General features: G+C 34.4%; 1 protein-coding gene across 1 annotated transcript in view; it reads left to right on the forward strand.

Moving 5' to 3' along the window:
• The first annotated feature begins 1777 nt into the window (after positions 1 to 1777).
• Positions 1778 to 25915, forward strand: part of Stk31 (serine/threonine kinase 31) — a 75406-nt gene continuing 51268 nt past the window's right edge. The window contains exons 1-9 of the mRNA XM_046463567.1: positions 1778 to 1827; positions 4413 to 4459; positions 4550 to 4602; positions 7074 to 7172; positions 11077 to 11151; positions 12690 to 12848; positions 21970 to 22328; positions 23526 to 23700; positions 25634 to 25749. Coding sequence (XP_046319523.1) covers positions 1778 to 1827; positions 4413 to 4459; positions 4550 to 4602; positions 7074 to 7172; positions 11077 to 11151; positions 12690 to 12848; positions 21970 to 22328; positions 23526 to 23700; positions 25634 to 25749 — 1133 coding nt within the window. The remainder of the gene's footprint in view (positions 1828 to 4412; positions 4460 to 4549; positions 4603 to 7073; positions 7173 to 11076; positions 11152 to 12689; positions 12849 to 21969; positions 22329 to 23525; positions 23701 to 25633; positions 25750 to 25915) is intronic.

Below are 25915 nucleotides of genomic sequence, written 5' to 3' on the forward strand. Positions count from 1 at the left end.
TAATGCTGAGCTACCCCTCCAGTCCCTGAACCTTTAAAAATACTCTTGTTAGAGAATGAAAAGACAGCTGTATTTGCAAATCTGAAGTTGTATTCATAATACATAAGGAATTATTAAAAGTAATAAAACAACTCTATTAAAAATGAAAAGAAACCATTTGAACAGATACTTTATCAAAGAAGATATATGGATGGAAAAAATACAAAAAATAGCTCATCATTTTTAGTTAATAGACAAATAAAAAAAATAAACACAAGGAGATCCCACTCTAAATATTTAAGCTTAAAAACATCAATTATCCTCGTCAAGGCAGGATAGGCCTATAATCCCAGCTACTAGGAACAAAGAGGCAGGAGGATTGAAAGTTCAAGGCTTGTTTGGGCCACTTAGAAAGACCCTGTCTAAAAATAAAAAAAGGTTTGCCAGTGCAGTTCAGAAGTAGGGTGCAAGGCCCTTGACTTGATCCTCAGTACCACAAAAGCAACATCAACAACAAAATTCACTGGTCATATCAAGTGATGATGAGGATATGGAGCAACCAGAACTCTTTTTCTTTCTTTCTTTTTCTTTTTGATATTGAGGGTTGAATCTGGGGGCTCTTAACCTCTGAGCCACATCTTCAGCCCAAACCAGAACTCTTAACCCTGTTGGTGGTAATATAAATCAATACCACTACTTTGTAAAACAGACTGGCAGTTTCTTAACATAACTAACCATATGTCCACACGAAGACTTGCACAATATCAGCTTTATTTGAAACAATCCTAAAGTGGAAACAATCCAAAAGTCTATCACAATGTAAACAAATTGGGTTTGTATTCATATTCAATGAACTAATACTCACCAATAAAAAACAAAACAAAACAAAAAGTATTGCTATATAGGACAAAATATGATGCTTGAAAGAAACCATATAAAATGAACATGCTGTATGATTCTATTAATATTAATTCTAGAAATGCAAACTAACGAATGGAGAGAGAAAGCCGAAAGGTAAATGAGGGGAGCCAGGCGTTGTAAATGGGCGAGAGGAACTTTTGGGGGTGATGGAACTGTTCATCTTGATTTGTGGGGGTGATTTCAACAGTGTATGTAATTGTTCAGTTAACATAGAGTGTACTTAATACAGTTTTGTTCATAAACTATATCTCAATCAAGCTGTAAAAATTAATTGGTGATCATTTTAAATTGTGCAAGATTTACCACAATGTATAGTAATTACAATTGAAGTACATTTTTTTTCCTCTTTAACTTTGTGGTAAAAAAACCGGCCTTGCTAGAGAAAATGAATGCTAAAGCTGGCTTGAGAAATGTATGTAAATCTATTGATCTGTAAAACACATTTTTCAATTATTAAGGTAATTTTCTCATTTACGTCTTGTACATATGTTAGAAATCTTCCAGTTTGGGAGTTTTGAGATTTAAACCCGTGTCAACAAACTAGGAAGGTCCACACAATCTCATGCATCACGTTGCATCATGGTTCAACGCCTCAAGAAACGAACCCGCCATTGGCCCACAGGTGTGATACAGGACTATAAATGGCCAGCACGCAGCCTCAGTACTACTTTAGGCGTGCACGTGCCTGCCTCGCAGCAGCCTCCGGGGTCTTATGAAGTGGCTGCGGCTCCCGCCAAACCCAGCTGATGGCTCAGCACCGTGTGCGCAAGCGCAGCATGGGTTCTGAGTCGCGGAAGCACGCGCGGTAAGCGTCTGCACGTGCGCGACGGCGGACGAGGGCTTTCTGCTGTGGCGGGCGGCGGGCTGAGGGTCCAACATGTGGGGCCAGGGGCCCTTTTCTAGAGCGTCTGTGACTGAAAGTGTGAGGTCAGTAGTAATCCTTGTGGCAGGTGCGTTGGTGGCCACTTCTGGGACCTTAGTTGTGGGGCTGGTTGCATTTTAGGGCTCAAGTTCGACACGAGGCCTGCTTTCTGGCCTTCCGCGCCCTGGGGCCGCCTGGTGCCGCGAAGGGGCGACGGGCGCCCAAGTTTCTGAATTTGGTGCCAGGGAGCGAACCCGGTTTGCAGATGACAATGTTGGTAAAGCCTGGGGTGGAATTATTTGCTCCCTTTCCCGCAAATCTGCGCCACTTAAATTTTCAAAGTCCTTTCTACAACAAGAGTGAAGCCACCTGTGCCTGCCTTACAAATTCTCATTTTGAAGTGGAGGTTTGGTAATCCATTTAAGCAGAAAGTGGGGACTGTAGCAGTGCTGCATGAACGTGCGGGACAATCATTTTAAAATAAAATTTAAAACTGGTAGAAAATAGGTTTTTCGGGCAAGTGGTAAGTTTTACAAAGTAAACTTTTTTTTTTTTTTTTTTTTAAACTAAATCTCAGACATAATGTCCTCAAAGGAAACGTAATCCCTCTAAACAGATTCCAATTTTGTTTTACAAGTTTTCGGTCAATTTAATTTAAAAATTACTTTTGACCAGTATTGAAGAGCCCTTGGTTTGAAGATGTTTGAAAGGCATTTAGTGTATTTGAAGGAAAAAAAAATTAAAGTTGTAACAAAAATCATAAGAATGAAGTTTTTATAAGGCTTTTTTTCTTCTGTATGAAGAGTTAATAACCTTTTTTTCTTTGTTTAGAGCATTTGAAACTTTGGTATAGTGGTGTTCTTAGATAACTCTTTAAAAAAGTATTTTTTAAAAACATGACAGACTGTAGGATATCTGCTCTTTTCTTTTTTTGGGTGTGGGGGTGTATGGGTATTTAACTTAGGGGGGCATTCTACCACTGAACCACATTCCCAGCCTTGGGATGTCTGCCTTTTTAAGGCAGTTCTGTGAAGAGAACTACTCCCATCCTTTTCAACATATAGCTGCATAGAATATTTGTCTTAAAACTCAAGACCATAAAAATAGTGGTGGTGGTAAGGGGGTGCAGAGAGTGGTGTGAGTCATGCCAGCTAATCATATCAAATTCACCATCAGATTGTTGATATGTACCTTCTGTAAATTACTTTTTTTCTGAGAAGGAAGCAAAATCAGCTTGGACTGAGCAATTAAAACATTTTATTTTTCTTCAGTATCTATGAATGGACAGTGCAGTATTCTAGTGTGTTGAGAATAAAATTATAAAGTAGAAGACATTTCTTTTGAAATACTTTTCAGTTGGGAAAGTATAATATTATGTAATGAAAATGGTTTTTTTGAGTAATGGGCAAAACTTGATTTATTTTACCATCTTTAGTCCCAGGGTATCTTCAAAAACAATAGCCTCTGTGTCTTTAAAAGAAAATTGATTACCAGTATGAAGCATTTGTAGTGTTTCTTTCTTCTTATAGAAGCCTTCTTTTTGTTTGACAAGTCATTAATTTATTATAAAAATAGGCACATTGTTCCAAAGTTTTGATTTATGTAAGTGATCAAAATGCATGACTTATCTTTAGTGTAATTTTTTCCTGTTTTTATTTTTTCCCCTTTTATTTACTGGTGCATTATAGTTGTACATAATGATAGGATCTGTTGTTACATATTCGTAGGTGCACACAATATAGCAACATAATTTGGACAATATCAGTCCTCAGCACTTCCCCTCTCCTTCTGCACCTTCCACCCCTTGGTCCTTTTCCTTTGTTGATCTTTCTTTGATTTTTATGAGACCTCTTGCCCCCATCTTTCTTTTCCTTTTTGCCTCTTTAGCTTCCACATATGAGAGAAAACATATGACCCTTGATCTTCTGAGTTTGGCTTATTTTGCTTAATAATCTTTAGTTCCATCCCTTTTCCTGTAAGTAAACAATTTCATTTTTTTTTCTGTAAGGATGAATAAAACTCCGTTGTGTATGTATAGAACATTTTGTTTATCCATTCATCCATTGATCACCATTTAGGCTGGTTCTGTGGTTTGGCTTATGAACTGGGCAGCTCTAAACATGGGAAAGCATGTAGCACTATAGTATAATGACTTTAATTCTTTTTTAAAAATAATTTATTTTTTAGTTATAGGAGGACACACATCTCCATTTTATTTTTATGTAGTGCTGAGGATCAAACCCAGTGCCTCATCTGTGCTAGGCGAGCACTCTACCTTTGAGCCACAATCCCAGCCCCTGACTTAAATTCTTTAGGGTAAATACTGAGGAGTGCTGGGTCATATGGTGGTTCCATGATTAGTCTTTTGAGGAACCTCCATATCTTTTTCAGTGTAAATTTGTAAAAGTCTTGTTAATGATAATTTTAAGGACAGAGACTATAAATGATGAAATTGTAAACTACAATATTCTCACAAGAATAGAACTATTGAAGAAAATGTGTTTTAGCTCATTTTTAATATGGAGTTTGAATTTTGACAGAATTCATTAGTGCAGAACACACTTGAGAAAGTTTGAGCTTCATGTAGTTTAGTCTTTATTGTTAATGAGTGGATTATTATAACCTAATTCAAAGTATTGAATTGTTTTAGTTTTTCAGGAATTGTCCAAATGGATGAAGATATACATTACAATAAAGGTACTGATGCTAAAAATTATTTTTTTGGGTGTAAGAGCTGGATTATGATGATTAATTTCTAATTTTCTTTACATTGTGATTTGGTTTTAGTTGAAGATGTGGTTGGAAGTCATGTCGAAGATGCAGTAACATTTTGGGCCCAGGTAAATAGCAGTCAGGTTGTTTTCTTCTCTTCCCCTCCCTCCCTCCCTAACCTGTCTTCCCCAACGACAACAAAAAACCTAGGAGTAAGTATGTTTATCATTATCACTGCCTAATTTTTGTTAAATTGTTTAGCCCTAAGCATTATTAAAATGTAACTGGTTATAACCGTAACTATAGTTGAAATATGAGTAGTATATTCATAGTAATGAATAAAAATGTTAAAATCAGCAAGATTGTGACTTCATAATTACAGTGAATGTAATTAATACCAACATCCTAGGCTGCATAAATTTAAGAGGCTAGAGGGTGCTGTATAATTGGGTGAAGTTATAGCTCCATCTAGTGGTCATTTTAAAGATTGTTTCTTGAAAGATAAAAATTTTAAGTGTCATCTTTTAATTAATCAAACAAATTTCATTTATTTAGCTTTCTGACTCTGCTTGTACCTTCAACATGTTAACAATGATTTTATGCTCCTTTATAAGGAAAGAATGCTTGATCCTATCATGGACATATTTAGGACACACAGAACCACCATATAGGCTCAGCTGATGTTTTTCATTTATACAATCACAGAATTTTAAGTATCACAGAACAAACCCTTCAAAATCTGTCTGGGCACACACGACATGAAGACATTTAATGCTTTCTCAACCTTCTTGTTATAAAGGAAAACAATTCTGTTACTAGGGATTTGGGACAGCCTAGTTTAGTTAGAAGCTGTATTGTAGGAAAGCCTGTGGTGGTATGTCAAACATTGGAACATTCTGAATGCTCTTAGGCCAGCCCAAAGAACTTTCATGAAGGCTCCTTTATCTTCAGATGGTGGCTGATTGTAAAGGGAATAAAACCAGTGAGAAGAAAAAGCTACCATATCTCTCAAGACCTTCTCTAGAAGAGAAAGAAAACTAATTTTTTTCTGATTGTTTAAGTTTGAATTTAAGATATGCTAATTTTTCTCATCATAAAATTTGAAGCATTTATGAAACATTTCCAGTTTTCTCTTGGTAGGCTACAAGTCAGATAGTGTATTCAGTTTTGAAAATAAAAAATTAAGGGGCTGGGGTGGTGGCTCAGTGGTAGAGTACTCAACTAGCATGCATGAGGCACTGGGTTCGATCCTTGGCACCATATAAAAACAAACTATTGTATCCAACTAAAACTAAAGATACATACATAAATAAATATTTAAAAAATTAAGCACCAAAGTGCATGTGTTGCAGAATTTAAGAATGTGAAATTCCTCTAATAAACACAATTATCCACTAATGTTTTTTTTTTTGTTGTTGTTGTTGTTTTTTGTTTTTTTGTACCAGAGATTGAACCCAGGGTGCTAACCATTGGGTCACATCCCTAGCTTTTTGTTATGTTTTATTGTGAGACAGGGTCTGGCTAAGTTTGCTGAGGTTGGCTTTCAACTTTCAATCCTCTTACCTCAGCCTCCTGGGTTGCTGGGGTTTACATGCAATGACACTGTGCCCGGCTTACATACTAGTTTTTGATTTTGTGAACTGTATGTACATGGTGTCAGAGGGAAGGGAATTAAATTTCTTTATATTTCCTATAGCATGGGAACTTTTTCATCCACCAATTTTTTTTTTTTTTTTTTTTTTTGCAGGTGGGGATACTAGGGATTGAACTCGGGGCCACTTGACCACTGAACCACATCCCTGGCCCTATTTTGTATTTTGTTTAGAGCCAGTGTCTCACTGAGTTACTTAGCTCTTCCTTTTTGCTGAGGCTGGCTTTGAATTCGTGATCCTCTTGCCTCAGCCTCCCAAGCTTCTGGGATTACAGGCTAACCCACAAATTTTATAATTTTTTACTCTAGTATTTGGCTAATGCTGATTTCTAATCTCCTCATTCCCGGTGCATTTATGAATTGTTCCTCTATAAAGAAGAGCTGTTTTTCTCTATCATTTTTAATTTTTTAAATAATTTATTTAGATTAATATAGATGTATGTATTTATTCCACTATTTATAACTCAATGCTGTCATTATTTATTTTGTTGTTCAGATAATTCTGTTCTGGCCATTAGGACAAGGACAAATGTTGGCCAGAGAACACAGATTGGTTACTTGGCCCTTAAAAATGTCCCATTCTTTTTTTTAGCACTTCTCTCTCTCTCTCTCTCTTTTTGTGGACACCATCAGACACTCTAGGAATATCTTTTATTTCCTAGCTCTGGAATCAACCAGTCTCCAGGGAACCCTCTTTATGTATAACTTAATAACCTTTTATATTTTGTTTGAATTTCAAGTGATTTAAGCCAATTGGAAAGTAAACATTTTTTATAGACTAGTCTTATTTCTTATAATAACTGATTTTGGTTTTGAAAAAATACTGATGTAAGAATACAATCTGATATCTAAGTTTCAAAACCTTTTAAATATGTTTAATAGAATTCTCAGTTTTATAACAGTTAAGTAATATTTTACTGAGTGTCAGACTCTATTCATTCTTCCTAGAATATCAATAGGAATAAAGATATTATGAAGATTGGTTCTTCGCTGTGTGAAGTTTGTCCCCATGCCAATTCAGTTTTTGGAAATCTTGATCCAAAGAAGGTGAGCCATATTCTTGGGTATAGTTATTTCATCCCTCTTGTTAACTTTCTTACATCTTAGATTTTTTATAGTTTTTGGAACTGGAAGTCTATTTGAAAGGATTTTAGAATGTGTAAACAATACTCATAGTAAATATATTCATTCAAAAAATGCTTATGCACTGAATATTATTTGGCCTTAAAATGGAAAGAAATCCTGACATAGCTGCAATATGGATATGTCTTGAGAAGCTTTTACCTTTTTTAAAGGCTACAATTATTTCCAGTAAATTTGTGATTGTGATATAAGGGAGAGGTTGAATTTTTTTCCAAAATGGATATAACAACTTTAACAGCATGATTAATAAAAAAGCCATTGTTTATTTACTGAATTGTATTGGCATCTTTATTTTATATAAGTGACTATAGGGTATTAATCATTTTTTTCGAAATAATAGATGCCCTTGGGTGCATCAATTTCTTTGCCAAGAATTTACCCTTTGAACACTTTTATAAGTGCACCCATATGTTTATACAAAGGTATTTATTTCAGCATTATTTGTAATGAGAAAAACTGAGGGTCAACTAAATATCCTTCAGTATTTTACAATAGCAGTAGTAATAATAATAGTTAACATTTACTTCCTTTTTGGGCAATATTCTAAGCACTTTTTGCTAACTCATTTAATCCTCATAGTGCCCATATAAGGCAGGTGTTGTTATTATTTTTTATTTTTTCCTGAAATTCCTGAAAAAAGCCAGGATAACTTTTTATGAAAGTCACTAGCTAGGTAAGGGCGGATCTACCCATCTCTTTGACTGTTAACTCTATATTGGAAAATTTAATGGACTTTTTGAATACTGTCTGACCATCTTTGGGGGGCTGGTACTAGAATGAGGCAATTATAAAATTTTAAGAGGCACTCATCTTTATATTTTAAGTGCAGAGTTGGCACCTAAGAGTGAGTATCTCCGTAAATTTTGTTGGGTGGGTGCCTAGCTTTAGTTAACTTCCTCGATTTAATTGGTTATTTAAATGAGGGAGATAGCTGTAGTCTAAATGTTTTTTTTTTCCCCCTTGGAATTTATGTGTTGAAGTTCTAACTCCTAAGGTTAAGTACTGAGAGTTGGGATCTTTGAGTGGTGATAATATCATGAATTAGTGCCCTTACAAGAGAAGTTCCAAATAAAAGAGGTATCAGGGTGCTACCATGTGAAGATACATGAAAGTACCAAGAAGGTGTCTTCTCTGAGGAATAGAAACATATTAGGCATTGAGTCTGCTGGCTGTTTGATCTGGGATTTCCCAGCCTCCAGAACTGTGAGAAATTAATGTATTATTTATGAGATACTCAATCTAAGGTATTTTGCTATGGTAGCCCAAAAAGCTTAAGACAGGGTTATATCTCTGTTTTCTAATAAGGAATAAGATATAGAATGGAGTACATAACATAAGCACATATATATAAATAAAATCCAGATGGTAGCACAAATATCCTAGTATATATGTGAAATTAGTGTAAGTGTAAAATTATTTTCTGGAGACACGAGTTGGAGAATGTCTTAGTCTTTTGGTAGTCACTTGTTTGTGTGCTGTGGATTGAACTCAGGGCCTTGCACGTGCTAAGCATACATTCTCCATTCTACCACTGAACTAACTCAGCCCTTTTATGTGCTTTTCTTTTCTTTTTTAATAATACACCTCTTTTAGTTTTGTTTTAAAACAATTAAAATCCCAATAGCATATGTAAAAATATAAAAGAAATTAAGAAGGAAGGAACATAGTTTGAAACTAAGCATTAGATGGATAAGGTAATGCAGTTTGTGAAGTTTCTTTTTAGTGTTCCTGAAGTCTATGACTATATTTAATAGTTTAAATATTGATAGCACCTTTTTATCTGTTGAATACAAAATAAGTCATTTGCATCACCAGAAATTCAAATTAGCTTCAATAATAGGAATCTAATTATAAGTTATTCCTCGCTCATCTCTGATTACACTTTGTAAAATTTTCTTGGTGATCCTAATGGTTTTCTCCTCACCGTGTAGAGAAGGTCAGTTGCTATGGCTAGTTGGGGTTGTGGGAGAAGATTGGGCCCAGGCATAATTGGAATGAATATATAGTTCTGACTGTTTTCTCAATACAAGACTATTTGGGATAGATTTATATGTTATGGTGCCTCTGATTATTTACACTTATAGAGCCAAGAACTTCGGATTCCTCAGCTTGGTTGGATCCCAGTTCTATTCCTGGATATAAGTATCCTCATTCATACATCAACTGCATTGTAATCATATACCATGTCTGTCATGTGCCTTTTACCAAGTGTTAATCATATTGGTATATTGTTTCAAAGCCTAATTAAAGATAATTTGATCTTTTATAGAGTTTGAAATTAGAATAAAACTGTTGATTGTCATCTATTTTTGCTACTAAACTTATTTGCTTACTAAAAATGAAATAAAGTTATCGGGAGAGGGTTCCATGCTATTGGTGCTCTTTCTTGACCTCTAGTTGTTCAGTGTTAGCTGAGGGAACCAGAGTTTGTTACTAATTGAATACATCTATCATTTGTAGCCTTTGATTTGCTAGATGCACGTTTGTGGCTCTGCATAGGTTTGCCCTTTGTCATTTTAGGGAATTGAGGGGTTTTACTATGTATTACTTTTGTTTTAAAATAAATATGTGAATTTGTCCCAGTTCAGTAATGTTTTAACTTAATTTTATACTCTGTCATTGAAAGCCATGGTCTTTAACCTTTTGTTCATGATTCCCTCCTAAGGAGCATTTTAGACTTGTTTTTTCCTGATGGCCTTTCCCCCTAAACATATTTTAATATCACAAATATATTGTATATCTCTGTTGTCATATAGGGATACAAACCATTGTAATAGCTAAGATCCCTTTCCCCCTGTCCACTAAGAGCCACTTTTCATTCCCTTGGGGACAATATTGCTTCAATGTGGTTATCAACCTGAAGTGAATTTTTATCCCCAAACTGCTACTCCCAGGAGACATTTGAAAATGTTTGGAGACTGTTTTTGGTTGTCACAGCTGAAAGTGGTTCTCTGACATCTAGTGGATGAAGGTCAGGGGAAATGCTGGTAAAGATCCTAAAATGCATAGGATAGAGGACAGTCTTCTTCTCACTTTTAAAGAATTATCAGTTCTCAAATGCTAAGGCTGAGCAAATGACTGAAAGTATGCAAATTTTTTTTGTTATGCTCTTTTATTAAACTCAAACACAAATTTATTAAATAAATGAAAATTCATTGTTCAGATTATTGTCCAGTTATCCACTTGATATCACTGATGTCTTATATATAAAATAAAAAGTATAAAAATATTTTTCTTGGTTGATAGGAAATAATGGATCCCACCATGGTTGAGAATTAGACTTATGTAGAGTATTCAGCATATTTAGGACTAAGAATAATTATACCTGTTTATGTCTTCAGACATTAAAATAGTTTTATTTTAAGTCTTTGATACTTGTGCCTTCTTTTTTTTTTTTTTTTTTTTTTTTTGCAGTACTGGGGATTGAACCCAGGGCCTCATGCATGCTAGGCTAGCACTCTACATCCTCAGCTTTCTTTTTATTTTGAGACAGGGTCTCAGTAAGTTGCTCAGCTGGTTTTAAACTTGTGATTGATCTCCCTGCCTCAGCCTCCTGAAACTTTTCTTGTTTGTTTCTTTTGAGGTGCAGAATAGCATAATGGACTTGGAGGGGTTCTGCTCAATACTAACTTATGACATTGGGTACATAGTGGTGAAAACAAAGGATCTGCCTTATGGCGTTCTGGGCATTTAATAAGTTATTGTATGTAAAACGCTATTGACACATAGTAAGCACTTAATAAATGCTAATCTACTTAGTGTGCTTTTCTTCATTAAGATACCAAATAATTTTGCTTTCTGTTTTTAGATTTATGGTGGATTATTTTCCGAAGATAAGTGTTGGTACAGATGCAAAGTACTGAAAATCATCAGTGATGAAAAGGCAAGAAATATGTATTTGATTTTTTGCCCTAAGGAATTCTTAATGTGCTTCCAAAATTTGATGCTTATTTAGCCCATCATTGCATATTCTTGGTAGTAATAAGGTCTGGTTTAGTGAATTTATAAATTGATTAAAACACGTTTTTCTTTTCTAGTGAACACAAGAAGAAATTAGTTACTTGAAAACAGATAAGATTCAGGAATGTTCTTCTGAATTTAAGTTTCTTTTTTATAATTTAGACTGTCAAAGAATAGTTGATACAGCTTGTGGATTATTTTTGGTGACTGGTTGGTCCTTTGCACCTCAGTTTTTAATAATTATGTTTGTTCCTTGTTAATGAATAACATTAAAAGTTCATTTTATTAAGATTGATGAATAGGAAAAGAACATTTGATCCTGAAGTTAGGTGTGTTTTTTACTTAGTTGTGAATATCTTTAATAATGAAGGTTGGTTTGCCATATTCTTATTCCTAGGTTTAATGTGATTAATTTTCTCTCTCTAACCTTGAAAGCTTGTGGAAGATTTTCTTAAAATTTTTTTTGTAGTTGTAGATGGACAGAATGCCTTTATTTACTTTATTTATTTATTTTTTATGTGGTACTGAGGATTAAACCCAGTGCCTCACATGTGCTAGGCAAGTGCTCTGCCAGTGAGCCCCAGCCCCAGCCAGTTGTGGGAATATTTTTAGGAGGGTTTGGGGAGAGGAGATTCTGAATAGTTGTTTAGTGGCAATTGCACATTGTAGGCAGTATAAAAACATTTCACAGGTCTTCCCTTAGTGTTTCTTCCATATTTGCTTTCTGGACTTAAAATATGTTTTATAATATATGTGTTTTATAAATAGTTTTCTTGGTGTAATAAAGTGTTAAGATTAAACAACTTTAAAACTCTGATTATCTTGTTTTTTTTAAAAAACTCATTGTTTATTATTGTCATAGGTAATGGTTTATCTTAGTGAAACTGTCCTTTCTAATAGATATTTTCCGTATCATTTAACACTTGGAATTATATTTTGCTTTTATTTTTGGATTGGCTGCTCTAACTTTTTGAATCAAGGGGCAAGGTGACATTTGACTTTTTTAGATACGGAAGTAAGGGTGAGTTTGATCTGTTTCATGGTCTAGTTGGAGTGAGTATAACTTTATCAAAGGAAGTTTGATAACTTTTTAGATTTGTTTCTAACTTAAGATTGATTGATTGTTGATTGATTTTAACATTAATAAAGAAAATAAGAGAGGGCCATAAGCTTAATAGATTCATGTTTGTGTGACATACCAGTTGTTAATAAAAAAAAGATAAAATGAAAAATGGGACTGTTGGAACTTAACTAGTACCAAATATAGAAACACTTGTGATTTCATTTGATTATATTACTAGAGTTCTGATCCTGAATGCATTTGTTAGGTTGAGGTAAAATTCCATCCTAATATACAGGTAATCAACAGAAAACAGCAAATTATGGTTTCTCTGGAGATATTTATAATTTAGATTGAGTGTTGATATTTGTCCCCCCTCCTTTTTTTTTTTTTTTTTTTAGTGTCTGGTGAGGTATGTTGACTATGGAAACACTGAAATTCTAAACCGATCTGACATAGTAGAAATTCCTTTGGAACTGCAATTTTCCAGTGTTGCCAAAAAGTATAGACTTTGGGGACTACAGATTCCTTCTGGCCAAGAAGTTACCCAGTTTGATCAGGCAAGTTACAGATTTTGAACATTTTTTGTTAGTAAAAACAAAACTGTGTGCTTGAAAAAGATGTTAGTGTAGTTAAGTCTCATTAACTTTGTTCAATATTACAAATCCATATAAATTAGTAGAAAATATGAATTATTAAAACAATTCAGGGTTGGGGATATAGCTTAGTGATAGAGTATTGTCATGCATAGCCATAAAGCTCTGGGTGTTATCACCAGTACTGTATGTGCAAGTGTGTGCTCACTGCATGCACACACACGGGCACATATACACACGAGGCATAAAATAATTCCAAAGCAATTATATAATCATGCTTATGTTTGCTAGGTAGACATTCTTGATGAATAGATAAGTGATGTGTGTGTGTGTGTGTGTATACACACACACATATATAAATAAAACAAATGTGAATAGTTGTCTATGATGTAAAAGTTTAAAAGGATTGTTTTTTTTAACATGCTGAAGAAAATAATGAATGCAATTACTTGATTATCATTTTTGTGAATATATTAAGTAAAAGTGGTCTTTAACCTAGCCTTGACCATAAATATCACAAATTGAAATTAGTGGGTTATACTTAATCAGATTTTATCATTTTGGTAGAGGTTTATACTATGATATAGTCATTGACAGTGATGTTTTTGCTAATCTGGATTCTAGTTTGTATTTCCATCAAGTTGTGGGTTTTGCTAATCTGGATTCTAGTTTGTATTTATTTCCATTGGGTTGTGGGTAAGTTAACTAATTGTGGAAGACATTTGATAATTTCAGGGATAGACTTATAGGAATACCTCCTTTTAAGTCTACTATACAATAATGATTTGTTCTTTTTGTGAGTGGTAGTGCTGGTGAGGGATATTACATTTCAAAGTAATAGGTTTGTAATAGTTTTGTTTAGCATCTCAAGTGGCTTATATGAAAAATGATTTAATCCGCATTATATGGAACAGTACTTACAACTTAGAAACCTTGTATTTGCATCTTTTTCTGTGTTTTGGTAATCTTGCCGGTGTGTTGAATGTTAAATTTGCTGCACTGTGGTTACATATGAGAAACATTTCTGTGTATACAGCTCAGACTTACATAAAATGTAGATATTATTAAATTATACCTCGTATTTTGGGTTTAAAATCTAATTTTTAATTAATTTTTTCTATAATAATAGCTTTGACCAAAGTAAAGGTTTGTTTTGAATTTCCCACATGCCTAGAACCCTATAATATTAAGTCACAGACTTAAAATTGATCTACTGTTATCATATTTCCCAAATAAGGAAATCATGGTCTAGAACAACTTAATAACTTATTCAAAATCATAAAGCTACTTAGTGCAGAGCCATGGTGGCTAGAATTCATCCAAATCCATTGCTATTTTCATGGTAAGATGATACACAGATGTATGTTGATTGAAACAAACAGGAATCAAGAAAGAAAAGGCTTTTTTGGTTTTGTTCTCTTTGTGGTCTGGGACCCAGGATCTTTTGTAGTTTAGGCACTTGCTCAATCACTGAATACACCTCAAGGGCTAGAAGGCATTTTTTAAAAGTTTGGAACTGAAGGAATAAACTTCAGTTGAGACTGTTCTGTATGCTCCATAGATTCTTTTTAGGCAGCTATGTATAAACATTTGTATTTGGATGTTTAGTTCAGTATTAAAAATATTGATTAGAGATAAGCTAATTAGCAGACTGGTATCTGGAAAAAAATAGTTATTCTTGAATGTCTTTGCATAAGAAGTCCACAGTTAGTCGTTAATTCCCAGATCAGGAGTCACATATGTAGATTTTGCTAATGCATACATTTGTTCCCCTACAGCTGTTTTAGTTGTGCAATATGAAAGGCATGTAAAAATGTAATTTTTCTCTCCCACAGGATAGTGAGTTTGGTAGAGATAAGACTGTCTTGGTAGAGACAAATATTATATTTGTCTCTATATTTGACAAATATTTTTTATGCCTAATCTCCCTGCATGTTAGGTGTTAGGCAAGTATTTATTTTATCTAGAATTTAAATAAATGGGTGAATGTAGGGATTCTATAAAAACAAAAACAAGTAAATACTCCCCACACTTGCAGAAAGTATTCCGGGAACTGAAATGCCTTGAGCACAGTTTTAAATCAGCACATTCACATAATGCTATATAGCATGGTTGAAATTGATACTCCGAACAATGCTTACAAATTGCTGAAGATCAACCCAAGACTGAATTTTTTATATATGCCTTGCATACTTTAAAAAGCATATATAGAATCAGAATGAGAGCTAAAGATTGGAAATTGGATTTTAACAGTGTAAAGATTTTAGCCAATTTCTAGTATACATATTCAAGATTAGGTAGAATAAAGTATAAAGCATATGAGCTATCTTGTTTCTGAATAAAACTTACCATTTTGGAAAATGAAATGAAATAATTAAAAAATGACATTAGATATTAATTTTTTTTAGTATTGGGGATTGAACCCAGGCGTGCTTAACAACCAAGCCACATCCCCACCCCTTTTAAAATTTTTTTATAATGAAGGATTTATTCACATTTAGAAACCACACCTTGAAAGATAAATTCAGTAAAGTTATTAGCTCAAGCAATCCTTTTTTTCCCCCTTTGGCTAATTTCTGTGGCAATCAGTATGACTTGATAAATTTTTTTCTTTAATTATTTATTTTAATTAGGTAGGTATGTATAATAGCAGAATGCATTTTGATTCATTGTACTCAATGGCAGCACAATTTCTATGGTTGTACACAATGTAGCATCACACCATATGTGCAGTCATACATGTACCTAGGGTAATTATGTCCATCTCATTCCACCATCTTTCCTGTCCCCATGCACCCTCCCTCCCCTCCCTCCCCTTTGCCCAATCATAGTTCCTCCATTTTCCCCATACTTCCCCCCTCCCCGTTATGGATCACCATGCACTTATCAGAGAGCATTTGGCCTTTGTTTTGGGGGATTGGCTTATCTCGCTTATCATGATATTCTCCAATTCTATCCATTTACTGGCAAGTGCCATAATTTTATTCTCTTTAATGCTGTGTAATATTCCATTGTGTACATATACCAATAACCCTTTTTATTTTTTAATTTTTTTTAGTTGTAGATGGACACAATACATTTATTTTATTTACTTATTTTTATGTGGTGCTGAGGATTGAACCCAGTGCCTCACACATTCTAGGCAAGTGCTCTACCTCTGAGCCACAACCCCAACCCCCTGTTTCATTTTGAGATGGGAGCTTACTAAGTTTCTTAGGGTCTCGCTAACTTGCTGAGGCTGGCTTTGAATTTGGACCTACCTGCCATAGTTTCTCAAGCCATTAGGATTATAGGCATGTACCACTGCACCCAGCACATTAATCCTTTTTTAAATTATTGAAAGTTCTGTGTTCTGAACCAGTAACCAGATTTATTTAAAAGGTAACTTATCTCTTAAATATGTTTTAAAAGTACTTGTGTATATCTCTCTCACAGATTTAATGGAAAATATAATACATTTGTAATGATAAAAATTAAATGTTTTAACATTTACAAAAGAATATTTGGCATATATATTTATGGCAAAGTATGGTAAAAAACACTCATGTTATCATCTACCTTGTCATTCTCATTGCTAGTTAGAACTGATAATTCAATTTTAGGGTTCTTTCTTTGTGGATATAACTATTCAGGGAGAATCTGGTTGAAAACTTGGTACTAATTGTGATGGGTGACCATAACAAAAAAGAATTTGACTTCAGAGAGAAGTCTAAAAATCAGATTTATACATAAAAAGTTCTAAAGGAGTTGTGTACCTTTACAGCATTCAGCTTTAGGTAATTCAAGTTTTTGTAGAAAGTAGATTGTGGGAGACCAACCTTACACGTGACTGGGTCACATTCCCTGGCTGGGTGCTGAGGCGCTCAGTCACAGAAATGTGGCAGAGCTTTCCCCACCCTTCTTGGGTTCGAGGGTCCGTGTCTTGTGCATGGGTGTGTCTTGCTACAGTCCCATGGGTGAAGCTATGCTCACCTGTTCCTTTGTAATATAATTCCTTGTCCTGTTTAGGATAGAGTCTTCCATGGAAGTGCCTTGTGTGTGTCCCCTTATTGTCCCCTTGGGTGTGGCCTATCCAGGTGTCAGTCAACCTGCTGACAGTGGACATCATGAAGATAGACTCATCCCCCTGAAACCTGACCCCTTGCCTCATTTGAATAGCTTCTTCTCAATAAAAGGGGTCAGCGAGTGCTCTCGCTCTCTCTCTCTTCCTGCGGACCCTTAAGGTCAGAGGAGCCATCACAGCGACCCCAAAGAAAAAGGTATTGTGTCTCTTGTGTGGTTATTTCATGCAGCCCAGTTTATCCCAGTTTAACTGGAGTGACCCCTAAGCCTTTTAGTCATGAGAACAGAAACTCGGCAGTAGATTATTTCCATTTGAATTTATATGATGTCCAAAGACAAAGATTCTTTTTTCCCTGTTTTCTCAGATTTTTTAATTGGTGTATTATAATTGTATACAATAGTAGGATTTGTTAAGTATTTAGTCAGTTTTTTCCCCCAGTAACACCCTTTTCCTTTGCCTCCTACCTCTCTTTACTCCCCTTCTTCTATTCTAATGGTCTCCTGTTTTCAAGATTCTCCACACCTTTTTTGTTTTTTTTTTCCTTTTTTCTCTGTAGCTTACACATATAAGAGAAAATATACATTTAACATAAAGCTCTCAAGTTCCATCCATTTTCATGCAAATGTTATAATCTTAATTCTTTTCTATAGCTGAATAAAACTTTTTTGTATATACCAGTTTTCTTTATCCATTCATCCATTGGCAGACACCTAGGTCAGTTCCATGATTTGGCTACTGTGAATTGTGCTGCTATAAACATGGGTATTGCTATAATGTACTCACTTTAATTTGTGTGTATGTGGGTGTGTGTGTGATACTAGGAATTGAACCTAGGGGAGTTCTACCACTGAGCTGCATTTCTGACCCTTTTTATTTTTTTATTTTGAGACAGGGTCTTACTAAGTTGCTGAGGCTGACCTCGAACCCGTGGTCCTCCTGCCTCAACCTCCAGAATAGCTGGAAATACAGGTTTTACCACTATGTCTTGCTGAGTTTAATTCTTCAGGATACATACTAAGGAGTGGTATAGCTGGGTCATATGATGGTTCTATTTCTAGTCTTTTGAGGAACCTCCAAACTGATTTCCTTAGTGGTTGTACTAATTTGCAATCCATCAACAGTGTAACAGTTGTCCTTTTCCCTCAATATCCTCTGCAGCATTTATTATTGTTTGTATTCTTAATGGCTGCAATTCTAACTGGAATGAGATAAGATCTCAGTGTGATTTTTTAAAATATTTTTTTTAGTTGTTGATAGACCTTTATTTTATTTATTTATATATGGTGCTGAGAATTGAACCCAGTGCCTCACATATGTCAGGCAAGTGTACTACTGCTGAGCCATATCTCCAGCCCTCAGTGTAGTTTTGATTTGTATTTCTCTAATTGCTAAAGTTGTTGAACATATTATTTTTGTTTATTTGTTAGCTATATGTATTTCTTCTTTTGAGAAGTATCTGTTTAGTTCATTTGCATATTTATTGATAGGGTTATTGATTTTTGGTGGTTGGTTTTTTGAGTTCTTTATATTCTCTGGATAATTTCTGTCAGCAGAGTAACAAGTGAAGATTTTCTCCCATTCTGTAGGTTATCTCTTCACACTCTTGTTTCCTTTGTTGTGTAGAAACTTTTCAGTTTGATACCATCCTGTTTATGAATTCGTGGTAGTATTTCTTGAGCTGTAGGAGGTCCTGTTGAAGAAGTGGTTGCTTATAACTATATGGTAAACTGCTGCCCTATATTTTCTCTAGCAGTTGGAAAATTTCTAATCTAATTCTTATATCTTTGATCAATTTTGAATAACTTTTATGTAGGGTGAGAGATTGGGATCTAGTTTCATTCATCCACATAGGGATGGATATCAGTTTTCCTAGCATCAGTTTGCAGAGTTGCTGGGGTTACAGTCATTAGTCATATTGCCCCACTCCACTTTATATTCTTGAATGTGTGCTGAAATGGATTCAGAAGTCTCAGTTTATATATGGCCAATTCTGCTGCTCTGGATCTGAAGAGAGGAAGAATATCATAGTGGAAGAGTGTGGTATACAGGAAGCATCTCAGAACATGGAACCAGGAAGCAGAGAACCCCCCAAATTCTTGATAGATTAGGAATTCTATGTATTCTAGCCATAATTTTCAAACACTTCCTAGGGGTAGAAATTTTATTTGAATATTATTTTGTTACTGGGAATTGAACTTAGGGGCACTTTCCACTGAGTTATATCCCTAACCCTTTTTATTTATATATGGTGAGACAGGTTCTTCTTGCTAAGTTGCTTAGGGCCTTGCTAAATTCTGAGATTGGTCTCATACTTGGAATCCTCCTGCCTCAGCCTTCTGAGTTGCTAGGATTATAGGCATGCCCCACCCTGACTGGCATATACTTGAATTTTAGATAAGCTTTTGGCAATAATGGTTGGAAAACAAAGGTTTTTGTAGGTAAGATGTTAATACAAAACTATCCAATTGATCAAAATCTTAAGATGATGTATTTTAGTGAATTACATTTTGAGTTGTCTTTGCTTGCTTCATCTCATTTGATTGGCAATGCTTTCTGAACCATATTTGCTATTTACAGTGGTATTCTTGGTGAATTCAGGCCTCTTGATATAATTTGTATATTTCTAAGTTTCATGCTTTGAGACATTTATAACCATGATTTTGTTAACCTAAATACTTTTTCATTTTGGCTTGTGGGCTAAAACTTTTTTTTATAATGATGGTTGGTGATCCTTAAATACAAAAACAGTTTGAATATCCTCTCTTCCCTCATAGAAATTCTTCTAGGCCCAGGGTTTTTTTTTTTTTTTTTAACATGGTGTTAAATTGTATCTCAGTGAAATATTTTTATTTGTGTTGCTACATATTTCATGCATTTACAAACATTATTCTGATAAAGGAGTCCAAAAGATTTTAGTAGACTGATAAAAGAGCCCATGGCACAAGAAGTTGGTCTCACTTTTATAGGTCTCACTTTCTACCCTCTATATTGCTGTTTAGTTAAAATAAGTAGAAAATATTTAATCCTTACCAGTGTTACTAAGTTTTTTGGATTTTGAAGTTTTTCTTTTTAAAATCTGGCTAGTTTAGTTTCAGTTTTTTAGTTTGATCTCTGCATTCTTATTTTTCTGAGTATTATTGATATGATTTCTTATTTAGTTCTATTTCCATAAATTATATTGTTTTTGATATTTATCTAGTGGGAATATAGCTAAAAATAAAGCTCTTTCTTGTAAGATATGGACCATCAGTTTTAATTATATCCCTAAGGAACCAGTAACCTTACGCAGTACCCACTAATTCTGTTGGTTGTTAAATTTGTTTTACAGATTCTGAAAAAAATTGTTCATTGAATTTATAGTGTAGGGTAAAAATTAGGAAAGGAGCTTAGAGAAATTTTAGAAATTAAAAGTAATTAGATCATATCAAAGTAATTTTTTAAAAAATTACAATTTTCTTGAAGAGTAGGAAAATTCTTATTTAGGTTGTTTCCATCTTTCATTCTCAAATATGTTTTAGATATATTTGTAGTGGAGTAATAGTTAATAATTAAGAGTTAGCAAGTACCTCACTTTTTTTTAAAACAATTTTTTATTATAGTTGTAGGTGGACACCTTTATTTTTTTTGTGGTGCTGAGGTTGGAACTCATTGCCTCATATATGCTACACAAGTGTTCTCCCACCAAACCACAACCCCAGCCCCAGCACCTCACTTTTCATGTAGCTTCTTGTACTGCTGTGGCCTCCTTAAAATTTTTTTTAAGAAAGTATGAGTATAGAAATTTCTAGCATTGCATATTCCATAATTTTACTTTGTAGATTTTTAAAAGAATTTGCTGATATTTTTGTGCTTTGAGTTTCTGGTTTTTTAACTCCTGTTACTTTAAAACCACAGTACCTGACTCTGCCTTTAAAACTGTTTTGTTGAAATACCTGACTCCTCCTTTAAAACTGTTAAGTTTTGTTGAAATTGAATATCTTTTTTAAATACCAGAAATTCATTTTAGGACACCATTATTATTTATTTATTAGAGCTTTATAGTTATACATAGTAGTTGGGTTCATCCTGACAAACTCATACATGTATGGAATTTGATTGTAATTTATGCTCCTTCCCTTTCCTTCTCTTTTGTCCTTCCTGTCTTCCCTCCCTTTGCCCATTCTCCATTCTCTATGCTACTAGATTTCCTTTTGTTAATTTATATTTAATTGGTTCTTTCTACCTATGCATAAAGGTGAAGTTCCCTGTTGTATAGTTATATGTGCACATAATTTGATTTTTAAAGAATTCATTTTACATTGTCTTCCCTTACCCATTCTTCCACTCTGCCTTTTGAGCTCCTTCTTTTACATTACTTATCTTCCCTTTATCATTATGTTATCCTATCCTTTTCTCCTCTTTTATTTTACTCTAGCTTCTGCCTATGAGAGAAAGCACTCATTTAGTTTCTGAGTTTGACTTATTTCACTTAGTGTGATGTTCTCCATTTCCATACATTTGCCATAATTTCATTAATTTTTGTGGCTGAGTAGAACTCCATTAATGTGTGTGTGTCACCATTTCTTAATTCATCTGTTGACAGGTATTTGGGTTGATTCCATAATTTAGCTCTTGTAAATCATGCTGCTGTAAACATCAACGTGGTTGTATCACTGTAGTATGCAGATTTTAGATCTTCTGGGAAGATATAAGGATACCATTATATTTATATGGGGCCAGAGTTGTTAATACATTCTGTTGGGTTCAAAAATTATTCTACATATTTAATTAGTATACATTTCAAAATTTATAAACATGGCTACTTATACAGGTATTAGCTTTATTTATGGGTTTTTAGCAACTATGTTACTGGAATACATTCATACACATGCGGAAATATATTTGCATGTAGCCAACAACAAGATAAGATACTTTACATAGAGATTCTAGAATGAAGAAACATACCTAAAAAAAATGGGTAGAAAGAAAAGTGAAGAGAAATGTGATATAGCTGGTTTATGTCTTCTTTCTTGTCTTTCTTAGGGCAGAACCTTTTTGGGGAGCTTGATTTTTGAAAAGGAAATAAAAATGAGAATTAAAGCAACCTATCAAGATGGAACAGTTATTGCTCAGGCTGAGTATGGCAGTGTTGATATAGGGGAAGAGGTGGCTAAGAAAGGATTTGCAGAAAAATGCAAACTCTCTTCCAGCCCTAATGCCTGTGAGGAAAATAAATCGGATCCTAGTCAACTTGCTCTGAGGAATCTCAAGAACCCCATTCCCTTGTGGGGGCACAGATCAAACCAGTCAACCTTCAGTAGGCCAAAGGGACGTTTAAATGGAAGGCTGACTCTTGATCTGAAGAATGAAAATGATTCGGGAAATCCTGTGACATTTCCAAAGTAAGAGTGTGGTGGGGTTTTTAGTTTTAACTAAGTTTAAATTTATGGTAGTGGCCCTTGTAGAAGTTAATGCTCATGCTTTTGGAATCCTTCACTATGTCAGTGATTTTTGAGGAGCAGTTTTGGTAATTTATATTTTTCTCAAAAAGCTGCTCTCTTCTTTAACAGAATGTTTCCATTCAGAGGGATTTGAAAGAAAAATAATTCCTGGATTTTTGAAAATTCACATACCAACTTTCATGCCAACTCTTTTGAATGCTTTTATCAAAAATAAAAATCTACCCCTAAGTGGGAATTATTGATGCAAAGCCAAGTTTCAAATAATATTTGAAGTTGTGTCTAGGGGTATAGCTCTACTGTAGTAGAGCCTGAACTAGGACTGCACGAGGCCCTGGGCTCATTCTCCAGTGTGTATGTTGTGGGAGAAGAGTGGGGCTGGGATGGTGGGTGGTGGGGGAAGAAAGAAGAGAAAGAAAAGATTTGGTGTTTTTTCCTATAGCTATAATAATATTTGAATGAGTTTCTTTGTTCTTTCTATGAAAACTTATTATGATGGAATTTGATTATTCCAAAAGGAATTCAATTTTTAAAAAGTATTTAAAATTAACACAGTAATTGTACATATTTATGGGGTTCATTGTGATATTTCATTATATCACAATGCACAATATTAATAAGGAGATCAGGGGAATTGGCATATATCTGCCAACTTAAACATATATTTAAGATTTCCTTTTTCAGGTAATTTTGAATCATCAACTTGAAGCAAAAAACTAAGATTTGATATTTATGTATAGCAAATATCTGCATTGTGAGCCAAACCTTAATGGCAGGTTTTGGGTGACATAGCTATTTGATGGGATCTTACAAGTGTTTTAGGAACTGAATTATCAAATAGGGCGGGGACACAATTGTGAGAAAGATTTGTGAGAAATGCCATTTACTTTGTTTTTTTCAGTTGATTATACTAATAAGGAATCTGGAATATAGGATAGTTGGAGGTACTGTTTTTGAATCATGACTCAGTTGTAAAATCTAATTTGCATTAAATTAAAAATTTTAAATGTTGAATGAGATAAAGATTTTAGTTTCCAAAGCTAACTCTACAATTATAAAAATCCAAGGTAATTTTGATTTGTGAACATTGTCAGCCTTATACGGTATATCTTTAAAAATGAGTGTATTTGTTTTTAATAGGGAAAGTTTGGCTGTTGGTGACTTTAATTTAGGGTCTAATGTCAGCCTGGCAAAAATTAAGCAGGACCAAAAACTGATTGAAGAGAATGAAAAACTAAAGACAGAGAAGGAGGCTCTTGTGGAAAGTTATAAGGCATTAGAATTGAAAGTAGAACAGATTTCCCAGGAGCTGCAGGTATGTTTAATAGCTTAAGTTGTAAAGAATGTTCAACCAAGAAATGTGTACATTGATTTGCTCTTACAGAAGGGGAACTCTTCTTTCCACTCCCCAATTTATTTTCTCCTTTCCTTATATCTGTTTATAGATGAAAAATTTTTCTTACATTTTAAATTAATAATGTGTGGGTTTCATTGGATGTTTGAAATTGAATTTCTCATTTATATTTTATGTTATTTTTTTGGGGGGGTACCAGGGATTGATCTCAGGGGCACTTAACTGTTGAGCTGCATCCCCAGACCTTTTTATTTTTATTTTTTAAAACATTTTCAGTTGTACGTGGACACAATACACTTATAAATTTTTTTATGTGGTACTGAGGATTGAACCCAGTGCCTCACACGTGGTAGGCAAGTGCTTTACCATTGTGCTACAATTTCAGCCCCCTAGCCCTTTTTTTAAAAAAAAAAATTATTTTGAGATGAAATCTCACTCATTTTTCTAGGGTCTAGCTAAGTTGTTGAGGCTGCATTTGAGCTTGCAATCCTCCTGCTTCAGCCTCCTCAGTTGTTGGAATTATAGGTGTGTGCCACCACACCCAGTTCCTTTTATGTTCTTTAAAGAACTTTTAGCTAGCTGGGAGCATACCTGTAATCCCAGCGTCTCAGGAGGCTGTGGCAGGAGGATCACCAGTTGAAAGCCAGCCTCAGCAAAAGCAAGGTGCTAAGGAACTCAGTGAGAGTCCTTAAATAAAATGCAAAATAGGGCTTGGGATGTGGCTCAGTGGGTGAGTGTCCCCGAGTTCAATTCGGGGTAACCCCCCTAAAACAAAAAAACATTTAGCTATGGAAAATTTAAACATTCCAGAAGGAGAAAGATTAAATAATTAATCCTCATGTACTCAATATCAGTTTTTATGATCATGGGTAGTCTAGTCTTAGTTAAATCTGTCCTTTGTGTATTATTTTAAAACAAATCTCATTTGTAGAATTTCATATTGTTTAGTATGCATACAGTGCTAATAGGAAAGGACTTCAAAAGGAATGGGTGGGGCAGGGCTTGTGGCTTAGCAGTAGAGTGCCTTCCTAGCCTGTGTGGGGCGCTGGGTTCCATACTCAGCATCACATAAAAATAAATTAAGATAAAGGTCCATCAACATCTAGTGTCCAACTACAACTAAAAATAATAATAATAATAAGAAAAGGACTTGGTGCTGGTGTAGCTCATTGAGTGCATGCTTAGAAGTGCAAAGCTCTGGGTTTAACTTCCAGACCCAAACAAAACCCCCCAAACAAAAAACAACCAGATCATATCATAATACTATTCATACTGAAACTAAGTAGTACTTGCTTAATATAATTTAAAATTTAGACAATGTTCTGATTTTTTTATCTTGCTCCATGAAAGTCCTTTTACAGATTGATTTCTTCCAGTCTGAATTCCCTCTAGTTAGGCCTATATATTGCATTTTGGTTGGTGTATCTCTTGAATTACTTAATCTGCACTTCTGATTTCTTTATATATTTCCTTTTTATGGTAGTTAGGCTTCAAGTTAGGCTCAGTTTCAGGTTCATTCTCCCTCGCAATCTCCCAAGAATAGCTGTGTGAGACTGGGATTGTGGCTCAGTAGCAGAGCGCTTGCCTCACAGTATGAGGCACTGGGTTCAATCCTGAGCACCACATAAAAATAAATAAAATAAAGGTATTGTGTCCCTCTATACTAAAAAAGAAATATTAAAAAAAAGAGTAACTGTGGTTTTCAAATGTTAAAGTGTTGTTCCAGGATCAATGGTCCAATTCTCTGACACCAGCTGGGTGCTCAACAATTCAACTCATTTTGACACAAACATTATTTAACTTTAAATTACACCTGAAAAAAATCATTTAAATAATGGCAGAAATACAGTTTCCTATTTGAGTTTCACTAGCATGTGTGTGTTCTTTGTTTCAGCAAGAGAAAGCAGCTACCCTGGATTTGACTAAACATTTAGAAAGTACTCTAAAGACTCGTGTAGGTACCAGAATGAAAAATCTGGCGGCTAAGGTGGAAAAATTGAAAGAAATTAGGTATGTAAAAGCATATTTTTGAGAAGGAAGGATAATTTAAAATAATTACCAATTAATTTTGAGTGCTATTTAAAATGGGATTTTAAGAATGCCTACTATTTTGGTTTGAAATTTAATGTTTGTATTTTTATGACTTTAAAGAGAAACTAAAAATAGTTATTCCTGA

This window comes from Marmota monax, unplaced genomic scaffold, assembly GCF_021218885.2.
Source record: "Marmota monax isolate L192 unplaced genomic scaffold, Marmota_monax_Labrador192_F-V1.1 WCK01_AAM20220418_F8-fsc00057, whole genome shotgun sequence".
Classification (NCBI taxonomy): domain Eukaryota; kingdom Metazoa; phylum Chordata; class Mammalia; order Rodentia; family Sciuridae; genus Marmota; species Marmota monax.